Here is a 21,102-nt window from a genome sequence, read left to right on the forward strand (position 1 = left end):
ACAATTCCCAATGTAATTTTTACGTGCAATTAGTGCAACGTAACGTAAGCGCTATATAATTTTATATGCTTCTCTTCTCATACGATCCTCGAGCTTTTACGATCAGCTCGGATGCGAACATTCGATAAATCGGTTCGACGATTTCGTGGCTGCAATGTGTAGACGTTCGTGGACGTTTCTCGCTGAAGAAGCTTCGGTAATAATTGCGTAAATGCATTCATTTTTGACAAAAATTGCGGAGAATGTGCAGATAAACAGAGCGGAAGATCGATCGAGTGTTCTGTTCGCAGTTCGTCGACTTGATCAGATGCGTGTACAGTCTCTTGACTGTCCGGTATCAGGATGATGTTTTTGTATGTCAATGCGATAAAGCACACAGCGTTTTATGTTTGAAATCGCATCGAGAACAATTCATCTTCTATGAAAAGAACGAGCAGAGTGAAAAGTCGCTTACCAACTCGAATCACGATATTGAATGACCCACCCTTGAAAATCCATTCTCGCTCAGCCTTTTTTTCTTCTCTCTTACATTACCAACGCGCTATCTGGCCGGTTATTGCCATTCGTTTCTGTGCTCTCGAATACGTGGTCGAAGGAGATGGAAGAAGGGCTCCTTTAAGTGAAGACAAATACTTCAATTCCGAACAGTTACCCTTTTTGATTCCCTTTTAGTTCGGATGTTTCTTCTAGCTGATGTGTGTGTGTCTGTGTGTGTGTAGCTGGTATATAGTTGATATATAGAACTCTCTTTCTGGATGAAAAGCGACCGTGTGAGATTAGTGTGTTTCGATAAGACGACATTCGATGAGACAGCTTCCCTATAAGATCGTTTAAGCGGACTAATTTAGCTTTGCTTCCAACGATAGTAATCGAAAAACCTAAAATGATTCGTTAGAATATAGACTAAGGTTAAGGTCGTATTTCGAGAAGAAACAGCTTGATAAATGTAAATCTTGATAAATCTTGATGATAAATCGAAATTTTGTAGACAATCGATATTTTTCAATATTTAACAGAGTAGAATGATACACATTCAACTCAGACGAACTAAACAGGACAGAAATTGATTGTCGAATTTTTCAATTCCTTGTTACGATATATTCCTCCCTTTTCCCTCATCTTCAAACGAATCACGTTGTTACACTCTGTTCCACGAGATGGAAATCGCAAGCGGAGCCGATGGGAAACATATTTTTACATGATTTATGGTTTCGGGAATCAAACAAGAGGCATCCCTTGGAGCTATAAGCGAATCCGCCAAATCTAGTGCGATTTACGGCAGTGGAAATCGAGGATTTATTCACGAACCCTATGCGTGTGTCACGAGGAAGATTCGAAACGTGAACGTTCGCAATCATTCCCGAAAACCGTGGAAAATTATGACCCGGCCGAAAGTGCCGCTCGTAAATTTTGAACGTGCAATCAGGGAAAGGATAGCATAGAGCAGGATGAAGGGATGCAGCCTGTATACAGAGCGTACAGAGACTGAGAATCACGAGCGTGAGTGCTTGGTGTTGATCGATCGATCTTAGCTCGAGTCTGGTAATCCGTTAGCCTCTTTTTCCAACGACACACCCACTCAAACGCGCGAAGAATGTCGTTTCCTGCGACGAAGGTGATCCGCTGAAGGTAATCTCGAGGCATGACGAATGATTCGTTGGATGCTCGGTTGCCACCAACTGTTGTATACTTCCAAGTAATCTGGACACTCGCTTATATTTGACAAGATGTACTTTAACGCTAGAACTACCATACCAGTCAACTTGATTGGTTTTACAATTTTATATTAAAATTCATACTCCATGTTATATTTTTTTCCCGCAATGATGTAGTGACTTTTGCAACGATAACTAAAAGAATAATATAATGAATTTTATTTTGTTTCTTATGTATTCAAACTCAAAATAATTTTATATTAAGCCTACTTATACCAATACCAGTCAAAATGACCGGTGCTTGTCAAAGTGTAAAAGGATCCTGCGATCTGTTTATCGAACACCAATTAACCAGTTTCCTGGTTTTGTACAACTTCCCACGCGTTTTTAAAATTTTTACTGCGTATCACTCGATATGACGATATCTGTTATCAGGAAAATTCCGGATCGATCGCTAGATCGCTAGATGCTAATGCTAGAAATACCATAGCAGTGAAAATGGCTGGCTCTACGATTTTATAAATGTGTCAACCCTCGTTTAGGGATCCCAGATGGATTAATAATACCAAGAATCTATAAGAAAGTAATAAATCAATAAATATAAAAATATTCTATTATTACGTATTTTTTAAGGACCAGTCATTTTGTCTGGTTTTGGTAGAAATGGCTTCGTGTTAACTATCGGTAGTTCTAGTGTTAATCAAGTGATTTTCCAGTGATTTTGTTCTTTGTAGTCGCTGGACTGCGCAATTTGATGCAAATTTAAAGACGCAAGAACGCATAGAAGCGTAGCATGAAATATACAAAAGTAGGTGAAACACCATCAGCAGAGCCTTTATTGCAATTTTTAATAGATCAAACGAATCTCTGTTTCAGTTCTGTTTCTTTGCCTATGCTCGTAGAGATATGAATTTGCATAAAAATTGATATGGATCCTGTAATCCTCTTAATTCTAATGATCAGCCATGATCATGTAACTCGATAAAATTGATTCTTTCTCGTCGATATGCGATAATAGAATGGCTTTTGTAATTGTAAAGGCTTGCAGCACTACTTTCTAACTCGACAAACTCTTTATCTTGAGATTCTCAGCGTACGAACGCTGGGCTCAACCGAGAGCGTTCAGACGCAGACGTCTGACCTTTGCGGAACTCTTCTACTGTGCATCTAACGAAGCGTAGTATCGTTCTACTGTTACTACAAACCGAACAAAGTGTTCAAGTACTTACGAGTGGCGGTATTTTACACGATATCGCCGTCGACACTTATTTAGGGAGAAATCGCACGCAAAATTACGAAAAACAACGATTCCACTTGGATCTGAGTTCCATTTTTTGGAAAATCGTTGCTTGCAAGTTCCACGTCAAGGTGTCGAGAGGTAAGAGAACAATTCCAGCTACTTTCGAGTAAGAATTTAAATTACCATAATTTCGAATGTAAATTGTGTCGTTAAGTATAGAGAGTGTGCAACGACGTTGGAATTTCCATGTGAAACACGAACTTCCTTATACCCTATCCACCAGCTATAATCTTGGACGTTTGAAAATCGTGGCACGAATCGGCGAAAATTGTGATTATATATATATATAAGCTCGACTCAATGGGAATACAAAGTTACAAGTTAACAAAATTGATCAAGTGTCTTTCCAACATGACCACGCTTGCAATAATAACAGAAAGTACGACGAGTCTCGACCGACCGTATTATTCGAGTCTAACCAGCTTCTGTGAAATTTTCGCGTTATTTATACTTCCTGATTGTTAGAATCGGAATTCTCTATGCAATTTTAAATATTTTAAGAAACGAGTTAAGTATTTTAAGTACAGGGAGATAGTACACCCGTTACAAGAGCCACGAAAAAGAATTTCGTTTCTATCGACTACTGTTGAATTTCCTCTATCGCGTTCTATTATTTCCCATGGAAACCTTAACGATTTTACGAGCGAGCAGTTGAAAAATAAATTACTTAGGAAGCTGGAACACAGTTGTTTTGGAGACAACAGGTAGTGCGTTATTCAGTGGCAAATACCATGCAAGATAATCAAATTATAAAAATTGTAAAGTGGAAAGGAGTACAGGGAAATAGAGTGACGTTTTATAGAAATTCCCGCGATATGTGAATGGGAAATTGCGCAGTGAGATCGCTCGTGTATCAACTTTAAGATCCATCGATCGCGTCGTTTCATTGAAAGTTTGATGAAGAGCGCTCGTTCAATCATGAGCTGAAAAGTAATCCCATCAGTGGTGGTGTTACCGCCGAATCTTCTCTATTATACTCACATAAAAAGCGTGAAAAATGAATAGACATATCGTTAATAATTTTTCAATTTCTATAAATCACATTCCTCTCGAATGTTTTCACCAGACTAACTTCGAGCGCATGAAATTAATCATTTCGATCGTTCAACACTCTGCATTCGTAAAACACATCATGAAGCGTGTAAAGAATCGTGTCCAACGTAGATTCTTAAAAGGATAGCGGCGAGACGTATAATCCGCCCGTGTCTTTTCATCGTAAAAATTATACACCCGTTCTTTCCAATTTAAATATTTTTAAATATTAATTTCTTAATATCAAACATTTTTTAAGCTTCCTACGGTAAACTTAATCCTTTTAACCGAGTGTGTCAGTCAAGAAGCTTCACAACGAAATTTTTCATGACTCTGTAACGATGATGTCTGGTAGCGAGTCATCGTCAACAGTTGTTACTTGTGATAACCGTTCTCAATTATCTTTATCAATTATTATTTTCTTTATCTTTACCTTTCTATTTAAAGTACGGCTAACGAGTGTTCCCCGTTAAGAAATATTTACAATGTCTAAAAGCATGGCGACACGAACTTGTTCGTCGAGCTAACATGCCGCTTAAAGAAGAACAAACCATGTTCTTTAGGAATATGCATCCTCGAGTACTGTACGCTGGGAAAAAGAAAGAAACTTCACACCTGTCCGAGATGTCTCTCGGAAACACGTCTCCATTGCGAAAACGTTAGAAGGCAACAGTTGTCGAGATACTCGAGTCGAGCTGGCTCGCTGACGGTAGCTCGCACCGAATGTAAATTGCACGAATTACCGATGTGGCAAGACGCGTAATGAGTTTCGACTTCGAGTCGAGTCGAACGAGTTAAGAGACATACACTGCGCGCCAACTCTGCTCGCGAAAGAGTTCGCCATCGAGGACTTTTCACTTTTCGGCCAAGTTTCCACGCCATTGACGTTCCATCGACTAAATGTTCCTGTTCGCGGGACTTTTAATGAGCGTCGACATCGTTAGAACCCGCTTCGAAACTATCCTCGCGTGTGTCACAAAGTTCCACGTATTACACGTAAACACATCTATGCGAGTTTCAGGATTTCTATGACGTTTCGATATATTTCGAAACGCGAACGAAAGCTCGATAAAGCGAGCATGAATAACAAAGGAACTCGTGACGAGTTGAATTCTCTTAGGTCGGCCTCGACAGGCAGAAAAGGAAAAAGAAAATGCTTTTTCTTTTGTTCCGGCGGCGAGACAGAAACGTATAATTTATACATGGTCATTGGATTAGGATTCGAAAGTTTCGATATTCTGCAGCTTCTTTTAGCTTTAGGTCGGTGCGTACATATAAAATACGAATTCGAAGCTCGAATTCGATGAAACAATATCGTCTATTAATCTTTTGTTAATCCATAATAATCGTTGATTAATTTTTCCTTTTTTCTTAATAAGAAAATATAGAATCGAATGTTAGGAAGATATATACTAAAAATACCGGAACTTACGTTCATCGACTGTCACGAATAATTAGAATAACTTATGTGGTTTTCTTCTATGAATTTAAATTCAGAGAAACCAACATAAATACTGCGAAGAACGTCGATTGTTTAACGTACAAATTATTTTAAACGAAACTGTAACTACTGTATCAGCCCAGTTTCAAGAACTATATTAATTCTATAATATTTTAATTCTACGAGTAACAAGAATAATTAAACTAATTCGTTCGTGCATGCAATCGCGTGCAAATTGATTCGATTAAATTTATGATTACGACGATTTGGGAAAATTGCGCTCCGATTAGGTCACACTTAAGCGACGTAGAAGCGCGTCGATCTGCTGCATGAACCTAATTCAATGACCAAGGACAGTACAGAATTTTTGATCGAATCTCATTCGTCCACGGTAATTCATACCGCTCACGTTCCCGCATAATTGCGAATTCCAGAGTTCCGGCAAGTCAAATCTAGCGAAGATGTCATACCGGGAAATTGGAATTCGTCACGGGCAGCTGCGACGTCGACTTAAAACACGTTCCACGGTGATTTATCGCGCGGAGAACAACGCGTTCCGCCATGCGACTCCGAAAACCGACGACTCTTGAAACTCGCCGTGCGAGCGTTTCTCCTCTTCCCTGGGCGCGCAAAATTTACGCGACCTCGTGGAATTCTCGCCTTCCTCGAGCGCGCGATTCTTTCTTAAATATTCCAACAGTCGTCTGACGGTGTTAGGTCGGGGTTAGGTTCGTCAGCTTTCTTTGTCAGCGACGTCTAAAAGTCGAACGGCGATTAAATGGATTACAAGTTTTAGAACAGCTGGTGTAACGCGATAACCGCGTCGTTGAAAACTTGCTCGTCGTCCCTACGCACAGCAGCTGCGAGAAGCGTCGACACGCCATTGTATTCGTCACGAAGTTTACGGTATAACTGATCAGACTAAAGTATGTGCACTCCTATGTCGAGTTTGACAGCAGTTTTTATCTCACGAGCTCCTTTGTCGAGTCCCATCTTTTTTTTTTTTGTGAAAGAAAACCAGGATTGAGTCCTGGAAATTGTTTCAAGATATACCATGCAATAAAAAATTACAAAATACAACAATAGTGTAAATAAAACTGATATTTGAGTGAATTCGATGAAACAATATCGTCTATTAATCTTTTGTCAATCGATAATAATCGTTCATTAATTTTTCCTTTTTTCTTAATAAGAAAAAATAGAATTGAATGTTAGGAAGATATATAGTAGAAGTATCGAAACGCGCGTTCATCGACTGTCACGAATAATTGCAACAACTTGTGTGTTTCTTCCTTTATTTATTTAAATCGTCTTATTTCTCGGTTAAAGTAAATTTCAAGTAAAACACTTAAAAGCGTTGGGAGCGGCTGGTAACGAAATCGAAATAAAATTCAGAGTGCAAAGGGTTAAATTTCGTATCGCTTGCTAGTATCTTCGTACGTCCATAAGAATCTGATATTACGAACATGAAACATCGAATCTGGTGAAGAAACGCTTGATCGACGAATAAGTCCATGCGCAATTACTTCTTGTAGTCGATGTGCGTATTAACGAGGATTATAGTCGGAGATATCAATTTATTATCCGGTGGAAACAAAACGTTTCTTCATCCGTCGATTAAATGTTACACGATTTTTAGATGGGGCTAGCTAGGGTGAGCAGGCTTGTTTGCGTTTTTACGAGGAAAGGCTGGAAGAAAGAAGAGGGAGTGTCCGAGATACGAGGGTGTTTAGCACTTGAGAAGTTAACGGGGTTGCAGGGGAATGAAGGGTACGCAGGGGTGTAACACGCCGCATTTTACGGGCTTCCCGCCCCCATATTGGCCCACTTACTAGCTCGTGCTTTTTTTATTCGTCCGACGTCTCTCGATATTCTCTCGTTCCCATCGCGCCCCTCTGCTTTCCACTTTGTCAGTCTTATCATTGTTCGTTATCACAGCCGTTCGAATCTGTGCCCCTCCCTCCGTCAAGATCGATTTCGCTATTCCAAGTAATATTCGGATATCGACGTCGAACAAACGTACTTACGCCGTTTTGTTTCGTTTCGTTGCGTCTCGTCTGCGTGGAAATCCATTCGATTCGAAACAGACTTCGAAAAATAGCGACGCGATTCGAATTGCAACGCAAACAACGTCGCAAAGGAGAGCCGGAAAGGGAAAGCGATATAAACGTCTATCGAGATATCATCTGTCGGGAAGAGGAACTCTCTATTCGATGGTACTTGCTTTGCAGGGACTCTGTTCCTCGGCTTTTCACCATGGTTCTCCGCTTTCCGACGAGAAAACTGGAGAAACGAAAGCCGTTTGTCTGGAACAGAAGAGACGACGAAAATTCTATCTCGCGGGACGAGCACGTCGCCGCGACGAGTTTCGCGTTTCACCGCCGTCGCCGCTTCTCTGGCCGAAAAACTGCGGAGGCGAAGCTTTAGAAAACGTGGCGCCCGGAAATAAAACGAATCCCGGCGTCGCTCGCAGCGTTTCCGTGCTGCGCCCCCTGTCCCCCGCAATTTATTCGAAACCCTGAAATTTCCCGGATATTTTGTAAATCGGGCTTTCGTCCGTGTTCGCCTCTCTCCGCAAACTGTGCTCCATAGGATCAGAATCGTCGAAACGCGCCGCTTCCTTCGGCAATTTCCAACGAATCGTCCGGATGAAACGCCCCGGAACCACCTGGTTCTCGCCAAATGAGAAAGCTTGTCCTTCTTCTTCGATCCAATTTAAGAAATACGCACGCTCCTCGTCGCCTATTTTTACTTTAATTCCGAGACGAAAAGAAAGTCGTACGAGATGTGCCACGTATCTTCTACGACTAAGTAGGAGCAGGAAACCAGTATATTCCGACTATTGGGTTGGCAACTAATTGATTGCGGATTTTGTCAATATCACCCATTGACAAAATCCGCAATCACTTAATTGCCAACCCAATATTTACTCATTCGTTAGAGCAACTGTATATTACGTTTTTACGTCTGTGTTTCCTGTTTTGCGTAGAAATTTTCTCAGTGAAAATATCGTATCGGATAGCAGTATGTTTCTACATAATTATAGACTTGCGACGAGACGATAATACGCCATACATTAGCCATTGCTCCTCGAAGCCTAACCATTCGCGCGACAAGTGCGTCATTTTCGTCGCGAATAGGAAAAGATTGGTTTCTCCGGCGGAAAGGAGGCAAGTGTTTGCGGCGAGATAAGCGACGTTGGACGTAGTTGAAGACGAGTGTAGTTCGCCTGTGGACGCGTGCGCTTCACGGTTGTTCTTTCGTGACTTTCCTTGCTCGTGTCGAAGAGAAAGAAATTCGTAGAAAAGGAACGCTCGAAAGTGCGCATGCAAAGCAGGATTAATGAGCTCGTAAAAAGACGAGATCGCGCGTGAAAGGGACACGACAGCGATTCCACGAAAGCGATCCCTTTTTATCGTTGCCCACTGGCCCCGATTTTTTCCTCATTCCTCTCTCTCTAATTTCTCCCTCGTTGTCTATTCAAAAAGGACGTTCGTTAAACCAACTGGCGATCGAAAAAACCGAACGACCAAACGCGAAAGAGCTTCAGGAATTCCAGTTTTTCGATCAATTTTATGACTCGATGAAATCTGACGCATTGTTTTACATACAAGATTATCGATAAGATAAGATAAAATAATATGCACACGCTAGTGAATCGAGATAAGTAGAAGAGAAAATATTAACATTCGTAAAAGAGACCTGTTTCCTTTTGACGAATACAAAAGTCATATTTTCGTAGAAAACTGCGATAGTCAACGTACACGATATATGTTCTCGCGTAGAACGATATCGCGCTAATTAATAAAATTAAATAGTCTCCCTTCGATTGTGTTAGGTTGTCCAAGAACTTTCTTTCGTTTTATAAGGAAATAATAGATGCACAACATGTTTTGTTCTATTAGGTCGTCCGCAAAGTTTCTTTCGTTTTATAAGGAAATAATAGACGCACAATGTTTTTTTGTTTTACATTAGTCTTCTGAATTATGCACGAACGTAGCAATAGAAATAGAACGAAATGGATCATACCTAATTCAATAAAATGATATAAAACAAATTGTTGTTCATCCGTTATCAATTTATGAAACGAAAGGAACTTTTCGGACAACCTAATGTCAAATTGTTGTTCATCCGTTATCAATTTATGAAACGAAAGGAACTTTTCGGACAACCTAATGTTACTACAAAATGGATCGTAATTCGATAAAATAATGTTATTTCCATATGAAACGTAAGACACTTTTGGGACAATCTAATGGATCGTTTAAAAATTGTTCGTAATTGAATGTGACAGATTACAAGGAAGATTGCTCGGCCTGAAGCAGATATCCTACTATTTCGAAATTCCTACCTTACCCTACAGTTTCGAAAGCAGTTGCTCGAAATAAATTTAGAAATGTTTGATAAAGAGCTTAGCAAGAAGTTTCCTAGAACAGGAATTAAAAGAACCGAGGATACGCTCAAGTAGAACGAGACCGCCATAGATCAGACTCGCCGCACAAGGAGTGTACGCGACGTTCGACCGTGTTCACAGCCAACAAACATGTTTCATCGATAAAAGCAGCGGATCCGATGTAGCTTTCGACTGTTAGCGCGTTATCGAAGCACAGTTTTCTGGTAAATTTGCCTCCGTCCCGTGTTTTTCATTCCAGACTGCATTCTTTATCGACTCTTCCTATTCTTAGTTTCTTCGCGCACCATTATGGAACTCGCCTTCACACTTCCACGTTCTTCGTGTCATTCACCGGCGATCCGTCGATTTCTTTTTACGTACACGACAAACCGCGAGAATTAACGTTACTCGCTTTGCAATCGATCAACGAGGATACCGCTCTATTACGGTAGAATGTGTTAGGAACTGTGGCTAAGTAAAATATAGCTGCGACATGGCTTGGAAAAAGTTGACTTGTCAGCGCTTTCGGTACAATACTCGGAAGTTTTAGAGAAACTTGAGAATGACCACGAATTAGCAAGCGTTCATGAACAACGCCCAAGGGAAGTAGCAGTCATTGACTAGCAAATTAAACAGAAGCAACCCGTCGAGTCTGGTTGACATTTCGAATTTAAGAAACAAATAAGCTTCTCAGCTTGCTTCGCGCAGCGTTTAAACGACATCCAGCGGAAAGTTGATCCGTGGGAAGGAATGGAGGATCCTTCGCCCTTCACTCACATTACAATTTCTTCGAAAAAAGCAACTTCCACCCTGATCCGTTGCCGACAGAAGCTAAACCGAATGACAGATTTCCAGCGATCAAAGGACAATTCGAGGAATTTGTTACTGCGAGTACGTGTGAACGATCATGAATTTGTATTCTCTTTTCTGGAACGTTTCGAACAGCGGTTTGATTTTTATCGATTGCGAGTTGCTTTTCGTCAGTTTGCTCAACTGGCTGGAAATCGGAGCCTCTTTCTTCCAGCGTTCGTGGAATATTTTCCAGGAGAACTCCCCTTCGAATACAAAGTTTGCGTGATGAATCTCGAAAATGGCTCGCGTGCGCGTTTGCGAAGGAGCGACTCTCCATGCTCTAATTATTCACTGGACGATTGATAATCGTCGAACCAGATACGATAACGACTGATCGTTGATTTACACGCGACGAAACAGCCGCTCCTTCGAATTATGCATCGTTGCCCCGCGTTTACCTCAACCCATCGAGCAGCTACCATTTAATTTATTCGATCGAGCCAGTCAACCAGCTTTAAATTCCATTAATCCTAGCGCACAACGGGATGCATAATGTTCGAGCCGACGTTCTTCGATGACGTTTCTCGATTGTACCAACTCGCTGTAGCTTCCGATCATCGATCCTCTTTCGAACGCGAATTGTACATATTTCTTTGTGACTTTGTTTCCTCCACGGTTACTTCACAGTCCGGTGAAAAAGTAACGTTATCGAAGAAACGATAAGAGCGAAGATACACAGTTACGTCACATATATTAGTATCGTTCTACCGCCTCTGACATCGTCTCTGCGAGTTTCGATACGTTCGCGTTATCAAAATGATGTAACAAAATCTACGCGAAACTATAGTTTCCCTTTTCGGACGCCGAAAATACGTAATGCATGGCATTTGTTCCGCGAGCGAGACGTTAACTTGCAACTTTCTCTTGCTGTCTCTTTAAAAGGTATACCACGCTTGACAACTGTGAAACGGGTGAATTTTTCTAACACCGTTGTGTACGGTGCTTTATGTCCCGGCTACATCGTTAGATGACCCCTCTTAGATCTTTAATATCGTAATATCGTTGCCTAAGCGTGGCCCCTGGGTCGTTAAGAGCTCGTGTCGTGACATGTTACGAAAGGAGAAACGATTCGCTCGTGCCACGCCGAACCTCGACATCTTGTACGCCGTCTTATTGCTTACGTAGCAATAATAAGCGCTACTCGTAACAGATAAGCATCGGGTCGTCCGATTTTTAGACGACTGGTCGTAAAGAATCGCGTAATTACAAGGGCGCCTCGATCAGATATTTAATACGATCAGAGAGCCACTGTGCAGTGAAATGCACAATGTTGGACGGTGACCGTTGAAAATTCGATTAAGGTCAAGAATAAATTTCCACGCTTCCCTGTCGATCCCCGCGCCTCGTCGCTTCGAAACGCCATTCAGCGAATAAAAACTCGGCTTGATAACTGATGATTGGCGATCGCCCCCAGCGAATTACCTAATGCAAAGCTCTTTACGGAGCTACTCGGTGAGAAACCAATTAAGGTCGTCGATAAATCTGCCTCGCGTCCATGGATTTCGTTGCGTTCGAAATCCACCCCTAACTTTCAGCCACGTCCTATCCCCCAGTTAGGCGCGTGCTACACGCTTCGAGTTTCAGCTCTATCTTACTTGATCAATTATCTATAAATACAGCTGTGACTCTGGAATTTTTTACGTCACAGGCGCGCTCCAGTTTCTCCGCTCTACGTTCGCAGAAAAATGCCAAACGTACGATGTAAACGATAAATTTCGCACAGCCAACAGAAAGTCTCTCGCATTTTCCTCGTTAATCAACTCGTGACTAATAAACTCGACTACTGGCGATAAAAGAATACGATTGCAAAACCGACTCGAAGGATTCGGTAGAGTTATAGCTCGCCAGTCGTTTGCATGTCCGCGTTTCGACCAACTTCTCCGAATTTAGTTACATACGGGTCCTAGTTCTTGTAATCTAATCATTTAATCGGACCGTAATACGCTGGAGTATCGAAATATAGGTTAACTAATCAACCTGAGGCGAACTGTTGCCGCTATTTAACTACTGGCGCGATCGTAAACCTTGAAATTTTATGGAGACGCTTATGTGCAACACTTACTCGGTCTGATTGTCCTCGAAGGTGAGCGAGCCCTCCGTGTGCATGTACTGCTTGGTAGGCTTGGCCGTTCCTTCGATGGTGCGATAGGGGATGGTCACACGTCCCCTGGCACCGCTGTATCTCACCACCCGCAGAGCAAACTGACCAACGCTTTCCACCAGCTCGATGTCTCTTTCGGGGAAGCCGAACACGCCGCTGTGATCGTCGTCGAGGATCATCACGGTCGCCAAGCTAGGTGACACCAGCATGGCAGGCTGCGACGCGTTGCTCAATCTGTAACATCAGATCGTCGTCGTTGTTAGCGTCTTAGTACTGTGAGAAACCTGGAGACGTTTCCAGGTCCGCGTGTATCTCGACTAATTTCCACGGATACTGAAATGTACTTGAAATGAAACGCATCTAACCTTGTCGTTTGATCCTTCGGTATGAAGCCATCGATGAAACCAACGATTAATAGGAATTGATACCAACATGGATAAAAGATAGGTTGAAAGTGGACGGAAGTTGATCTTGCGAAGTTAAGCCACGTTAAATGTAACCGTCCGATGTTGGGATGTTGGAAGGACGAGGTTTTTGTTTCTACAATAGCCGTGTTCGTGTTAAGTTTCTCGAGATTGCAGAAAGGAATGTGCAATTAGAACGATGTCAATTTTAACAGAATATTTTAACGTTCTTCCGTCGTAACGTTGAAAATGCGATGAAAACGTGAAACACGTGATCAAATTGCACCGAGTGTCCAAATAGTTGTAAATGGTACGCGATAATAGCGTGGTAAAATATTCCTATCGTATTTACTAAATCATTGAACGCCGGACCGGGTTTCAGAACTGTCTCGGACCGATTGTTCCGCCATAGGCATTCGTCATCGCGATGCATCGCGTCGTAACGCTGCGAGGCACAGCTCGCAATGGAACATTTCCGCCGATCAAACCGGCCCATCTAAGCTAATTGCTTTTCTTCCGAGAGCAAACTTCGGATGGAGTCGGTCAGATAAGCGAGACTCGAAATAACTTGGAACCCGGCTGCACGAGTTCCGCTGGAGCTTAATGTACCGCGTTTCTTCGCTTCATCGGCAACAGGGGAGGAATTCTAGCGCTCGTGCAGCCTCGTTTCCCCTCCTTTCCCCGTGGCCTGTGGCATGAACATGTAATCGAGAACTAGTCCTGAACTGATATCTGAACGTATGAATTCGCCATAGACTCGAAATTCTCTGCCCGTAATTACTCTCTCTCTCTCTCTCTCTCTCTCTCTCTCTCTCTCTCTCTCCCTCTCTCTCTCTCTCTCTCTCTCTCTCTCTCTCTCTCTCTCTCTCTCTCTCTCTCTCTCTCTCTCTCTCTCTCTCTCTCTCTCTCTCTCTCTCTCTCTCTCTCTCTCTCTCTCTCTCTCTCTCTCTCTCTCTCTCTCTCTCTCTCTCTCTCTCTCTCTCTCTCTCTCTCTCTCTCTCTCTCTCTCTCTCTCTCTCTCTCTCTCTCTCTCTCTCTCTCTCTCTCTCTCTCTCTCTCTCTCTCTCTCTCTCTCTCTCTCTCTCTCTCTCTCTCTCTCTCTCTCTCTCTCTCTCTCTCTCTCTCTCTCTCTCTCTCTCTCTCTCTCTCTCTCTCTCTCTCTCTCTCTCTCTCTCTCTCTCTCTCTCTCTCTCTCTCTCTCTCTCTCTCTCTCTCTCTCTCTCTCTCTCTCTCTCTCTCTCTCTCTCTCTCTCTCTCTCTCTCTCTCTCTCTCTCTCTCTCTCTCTCTCTCTCTCTCTCTCTCTCTCTCTCTCTCTCTCTCTCTCTCTCTCTCTCTGTCCCGAATCCGGGCCTTCGTCCTAACGATCGCCACAGCGAAATAAAAGCAACACCGTGCAACGTTTCGCTCGTTATCGAGGCCTGTCCATCTTGTTCAACGGCGACACGAACGCCGAGGAAATAAATTTTCCCCCTGTGACCGGCGTTTCTCTCGCGAGAAAGCTCGGGCGTGTCGCCAGATCGACGAAGATTATCGCGAAGTTAAGAAAATCATTAGGACTCGCAGGATTCCTTGAAAATCGTCGTGTTTGCGCTCGTTTGCGCTGGCCTGATCTACGCCGATTTCGACCCTCGATGTTATCGGCTTTCCTTGATAACGACGCTAAACGCGCGGTAAATGTTGAACTTCGTTGCCGCACGACGGAAGTAAGAAGTTCTAAAGCCTTCTAAGAACGAGAAATACAAAACGAACAACCATTGCAGAAATATTTTCCTTAAACTGTAACGGAATTGCGGGCTGTCGTGAAGCAAGTACAGGGACACTTACAGACAACCTTATTAAGGTTCGTTAAAGCCATAAACGATTATTATTCGCTATGAAACTTATAGAGAGATAGATAAAAACTATAGACTATAGGATAGAGACTGTATAAGGCTGCATAAACGGGAGTGTGGCGATTCTAATTCCGCGAACTAATGGCTGACCTACCAGCAATTCCGCTAAAGCGATTCTCCAAAGATCGGTTAGAAAACTTAGAAAAGATCGTTTCGCTTCCATTTCTCAACTCTCAAGGCGAACGTCGACGGAATTGACGGAATCTTCGAAGTGTACTTTAGCCGGAAACGGTCCCCATCCAGTTGACAATCTCGAACGCGAAGTTGACAATCTTCATAGCGTTATCATCTAAACGTTTGACTATCGAAGATAGAACGAGTGTCGAATGCATGAGAAGAACGGAGCTGGACAGCGGGACGTTCGAGCGATCCACAATGCAACGAGCACACTCATAAGTTTTAATCAGGACGTTGCCACCAACATGATCATCAAATAAAAATAGTAGAAGTTTCATTTTACGTTTTACATTGACGAACGATGAGTTACGTTTTACATTTTCTGTCATACGCAATTTTGTTATAAGTGCAATTTTAAAATTCCCCAAATTTCTCTTCTATTTGACTTTCAGGCTAAACACGTATCTCTCTGTACCCATTTCGTAATTGTAGAAATATCGTTCGGCCTCTACAAACCTGGTCCACTATATTTTTACACAACATAGGTTTCTTTCACTTTTACGTATTTTACTTCTGAATATTTCTTTTCGCTCGTAAAGTAACCTGCTGCTAGTACGCGTCATCGTAGACACCTACACGGTCATTCGAATCTAGAACATCGTGGTTTCCGTTCGATCCGTAACTATTGCACAAAATTCCAAGAATTCGTTCGCCCTACTTTTAAGACTGCGCGATGGAGGTAGTTTCGAGAGAGAGAGAAATTTTTGTCGCTCTTAATCCAACTAGCTGGTACTTGTGCCGAGTACTGCGGAGCATCGCTGCCGTATTTCAGTTGCAATTTTCGCGCGGTTTTCGTCTCTTCGTTGGATAAAAAGCCGAGTATTCGCGAGAAGACCACGAGTGCCTCGTAACGAACTCGAAGATTCTGCGAGCGACCGCGATACCCGAGAGTAAATGGAACTTTTTCGTCCACGATGTTCACGTCGCACGAGTTCTCCAAAATAGCGACCGACCTCGAGAACTCTCGTGAGTGTTCATTTATGATCTGTCAAAGGCTGTTCGTCGCGACGATTAATCGACGAATCGACGCTAATTGACGTTGGTGTCCGTGTTGGCGTCGATGAAACCGCGAGCAGACAACCAGTCCCTTTGTGCGCCGAGTTTAAGCGGTAATGTAATAGCGCGCGCCATCCGGACCAAAGTTAATTGAAAGATGCGCTGCCGGCGATTATCAATTCGCTATCGCGACTAGATCGTCGACCGGCAGACGCCCTCGAGCGTACGTCTGGTATCGAATCCGCTTCCTGTTTTTCACGGTGCAAATAGGGCGTCCTGGTTGCTCTTCCGCGAACGCTGATCGAGTCTCGTCGACCATATCTTCTCGTGGAACAGTCACAATCGAATGTTTAGAAACGTGTTGTAATTTTTCCTTATGATCGTTCGAACAGTCGAACGATTGGCAAGAGACGCGACGTCTGACGTTGGGTGTAGCGGACACAGTGTATATGGGAAGCTTAATACCAGCTTTAATAATCACAAGTTGTCCAAACAGAAAGTCAGCATGTTTTCTTAGAAAACGTGCGGAAGAAACGATATCCAGCCTGGACGTTAGCATAGATAAGTTTGTCAAATTGTCGGGACACCTTACTCGATAAAATTCGATACGTCTGTATTCACGAATGAAGGAGCAACGAGTTAGAATCGTAGGTGTCTGGAACTTGATCCTGTCTGCGATCGATTCACGCGGCCTTCGTTACAACGTCGTCGTATAAAAGCCAAACGAATTCTCTGAGACTTTTGTCTGGACCGTCGTGTGGAAAGGACGAAATCGGTCTAATCCTCTAATCCCCGAGTCATAGAAACAAAAGGAACAACTGAGCAATCTCGTCGCTCGTTACTCCCTGATGATCCTTGCAACAATGTACATCCAAGTTCCTTTTATTTATCTCCATCCTGGCTGGATATTGTAGCTCGACCTCGGCCCAGTTTCATCACGGTGTAACAGCGGCGAAAAAGGAAAACGTTTTTCAGAGTTCGATGTATACATTTCACGGAAACAATGAAACATTTTGTAATATTTCTCTCGTTCGTTTTTCCACGTCGCGTAGCCGAACGATTTTTCAAGGTCCGACATGTTTGACAAAAACGCGCTGTCCCATTGTTCCTTTGATTCCTCGTTTCTCCGCTTCCCGGATGAACACATTCAGCGGTTGCAGGCAATTCATCGTTGTACGTTGGTCGACCAACCAAAAGTTTCACCTTCTTACGACATGACGTTCGTCCTTGCCCCGCCCTAATCGACTATCATTCCTACCCTTGAAATTTCCTCCGTGTTTTGCTTTTTGACGTTAACGCGTTAATCGCCACGATGGTTGTCGGTGATCGATGCTATTAAATCTTTTGTTACGATTAAAATAACGAAATTCATTTTATGGAGTAAATAATTTTCAACGATGCGGATCACTTGGATTGATGATAAAGCATTGTCGGATAAAGTACGGTATAGTATTTTGCAATGATTAAACATTATGGTCTGGAATAACTGGATCTATGGAGGTAAATAAAATTCACGTGATAGTCAACGTATTAATACGGACAAACGTGATAAGTAAACTGCGCATTTTATGGAAATTTGTCTATAGGAGAACGGATCTAATTCATCGGAAATCATAAAGTTTTGCAGCTTCCAACAAATATCACTCCGTTTCATATACGTTTTCAAATTCGTTTCAAATTTAACCAATATTAGGTGTTTCATCGAAGTACTCTCGAAATTTCAAAATATTTCATACAACGCGCATGACATGTTCGTAAGAAGTTCCTGCAAGTGTTCAAATACTTTCGTGAACCGATGTAGGTGGCACGAACAATCCTACTTTACCAGAGATGACGTAAACTGCTACTTATGCTTATCACGAGTGATTCGATCACGTTTGTTCCCAATTACGATTATACTTTCTACAGCGATCCGTAATTTCTCGTGATCGCCTCTAATTGACAGAGGCCATAAATATTTTATATTAACCGTATCAAAGAAATATTAGGATTTTGAAATCGAAGGGAAGTATTCGTATCTTACTGTTCGAGAGACTGGTATCTTTCTGACGAACATAAAGAGAAGCAAATTGAATTATTTTCTAGTTTTGTTATCGAATAAAATAAATTTATATGCAGATACTTTCACGCGAACCTTGTCGAATTATTTTATAGCAAAAAATAAAGAATTACGATTAGCCAACGATCAGACACAGTCAGCCAATTCAGTCAAAATGAAAGAATCACACGGTGACCGCGTCGTAAACGAAGTTAAATTACAACCGTGATCGTAATTCTACGAATCACCGTTGATGATTTTCCACGCCATGTCCTATATCTCATTACAGTTGTAATGCCGTGCAAGTTGAAGCGGATCCGAGAGGACTGACACGTTGTCGGTCAATCGGTTGCAAACCTTTCGCACACCAACGACTTGCCGCCCTGCCACCTTTCATCCGACCGATTATCTCTCGAAAGCTTAATGCGATTTCGAGCCACTGATTCGTCTCTAGCTTTAATAGACAGCTAGCGTGCGCCACAGGGACACTCGTTCGAGTTTCCGCGTCGTCATTGACCGTGGCAATAAAACTAGAGGTACGTGTAGTTCCGCAGTCCGATCTCTACGCGTCCTTGATCTTCTCCTCTGAATATCTTTGCCGCTCGTTCGACCGACATTTCCGGCATGGAAGCTTTTCCCCTCTCGCTTTTCCTCTCGCGTTGTTCCACGAATCGCGGACGAGACAGATGAAATTCTTCGGTACCGCGAACACGAAACTGCTTCGTCGCGGTTGCTACTTGATGCCGTGTTTGTTTCGATCTTATCCACTGAATAAGTGTCACAGGCTGTGGAATCTTTCATAGGTGAAACTTCAGCACGTGCGAATATCCTTCGAATATTATCGTCTTGGATTTTTTAACTCCGCTTGTTATTAATATTGTACTTTAAAGAAAACTCGTGAGAGAAACTTTTACACGCGATAGTCGTTGAAGATTCGCAGCGGTGAACGACGAAGGAACGACTCGAAGAGAAAGTCGTGTGTTTTTCGAAGAATATTCATCGGAACAAGGATCGAGAGGATATCTAAACTCGTTAAAATTTCTGACAGTTTACATTGCTTATCGTCGAGAACGTCCGCGGAAGCGAGTAAAGGCCCGTGTCTGCTAAGTTGGCGAAACTTCGCCCGTTATTACCGGGGCGATGTTAGCATTTGCCAAACAGATGCCTGGAATCGCAAAGTTCTGGTCGGAGTACGAACGAAGGAAATCCTTGCTAAATTTCAACGAAAACAAAAACGGATTGACGTTAAAGCGAGTGGCAGTTGGCGCACACTCGTCGAAACAATGGTCTCGGTGGATACAGTGTTCGAGTCGAGAAATGGGCGGGAAAAAAGAAGTAGACAGCTGTACCTGATGTAGAAATGCTCGTCCTCTTCGAACAGCTCGTCGTCGATGACGGAGAGCTTGATGGTTTTCCTGGTCTCGCCCGGATCGAAGGTTAGAGTGCCCTTGGCGCTGATGTAATCGGAACCAGCCTCGGCCGAGCCATCTTCGGTGCAGTAATCGACGGTGCACGGTTTGGTTAGGTCACCGCCAACTCTGGTCACTCCTACCTCGAAGGTACCGACGTTTTCCATCACGGTGTAGTGGCCAGGTTCGAAGAAGATTCTCATGGCGTTCACGTTCTCGATGTCGATGCTCTCCGCCTCTTGCCTTTGCAGCTCGGCCTTGACCTCGCTCAGATCGCTCTGCGCCCTTTCGCTGATCTTCTTGCTCAGATTTCCTGCGCCGACCATCTTCCTGGTCGCCTGTACCCTGTAGAACGCTCTGCTCTTCGGCCCCTTTCCGAGCACCTCTTCGTGAGCCATCACCTCCAGTTGTTCCAGCGGCAAAGTGGGATGTTTCCTTCTTAGTTCTCTCAGAGTGTTGATGTAATCTCTTCTGGTCTGCTCGAACTCCTTTGCTTCGGGCGTGTCGGCGTCCGTCATGTTGTGGAAGTTGTCCTGCTGAGGTTTAATCTCGAGCTCCACCCCACCGTCCGAATCACCGGCCTCGGCCTGCACGATCACTCCTCTCTTGTTCATCCGGTAGCCTTTGTGCAGATACTTGTAGATGAGCAGACGTCGATCGGCCACGTAGGCCGTGAGAACCGTGGCTGGGAAGAATGAAAAGGTGAGGATACCTTCCCAAACCTCGAGCACGCCGGGACTGGAAACCGCCAGGATCACGTACAGCCAAACGTAAGCAAAGATGCTCCACGTGGCGGTCACGAAGAACACTCTCAGGTGCTTGATCTTCCTGGTCTCGCCGTTTGGTATCACGAACACGCACAGAGAGATAATGACGAAGAGATTGTAGGCAGCCGAGCCGACGATCGTGCCCGGCCCTAATTCTCCAGCCTGGAAGTTTTTCGCCCAGATCTCGATGATCGACAAGAGGATCTCCGGCGCGCTGCTACCCAGCGCCATCAACGTCAAATTCGCCACGGTCTCGTTCCACACCCGCACCACCACGATCTGCGGCTCCTTACCCTGGCGGCGAACCACCAATTCCTTCTCCTTCGATGTGATTACCTCGATCGCCGCCATGAAACGATCGCTGATTATCGACACGCCGATGAACAGGTACAACAGCAAAAGAAAGTAGACAAATCCGCGGAAAATCACATCGGAGAGATAGAGGTTCTCCAGTGGTCCCCATAACGGCACCACTAGACCGGGCTCGCACCGGACCGAATAATTTCCCGACATCTTTCTTCCGACTTTCTCTTATGCTTTTCCTTCCCTCCCGTACGACGGAAGCGCCTCGACCAACCCCGATTTGATTCGAGATCGAATCGCCGACCTCTGACCGCCGTGACACAAACGGCTACAGCTGCCTC

The 21,102-nt window shown here is 43.5% G+C and overlaps 1 protein-coding gene across 1 annotated transcript in view; it reads right to left on the bottom strand.

Moving 5' to 3' along the window:
• Nucleotides 1-21,096, bottom strand: part of LOC100742282 (sodium/calcium exchanger 3) — a 124,001-nt gene extending 102,905 nt beyond the window's left edge. The window contains exons 1-2 of the mRNA XM_003494734.4: nt 19,632-21,096; nt 12,736-13,008 (exon numbers count right to left, since the gene is read on the bottom strand). Coding sequence (XP_003494782.1) covers nt 12,736-13,008; nt 19,632-20,971 — 1,613 coding nt within the window. The 5' untranslated portion in view covers nt 20,972-21,096. The remainder of the gene's footprint in view (nt 1-12,735; nt 13,009-19,631) is intronic.
• Nucleotides 21,097-21,102: the final 6 nt, after the last annotated feature.

This window comes from Bombus impatiens, unplaced genomic scaffold (assembly GCF_000188095.3).
Source record: "Bombus impatiens unplaced genomic scaffold, BIMP_2.2 scf_3721, whole genome shotgun sequence".
NCBI classification, from domain to species: Eukaryota; Metazoa; Arthropoda; class Insecta; order Hymenoptera; family Apidae; genus Bombus; species Bombus impatiens.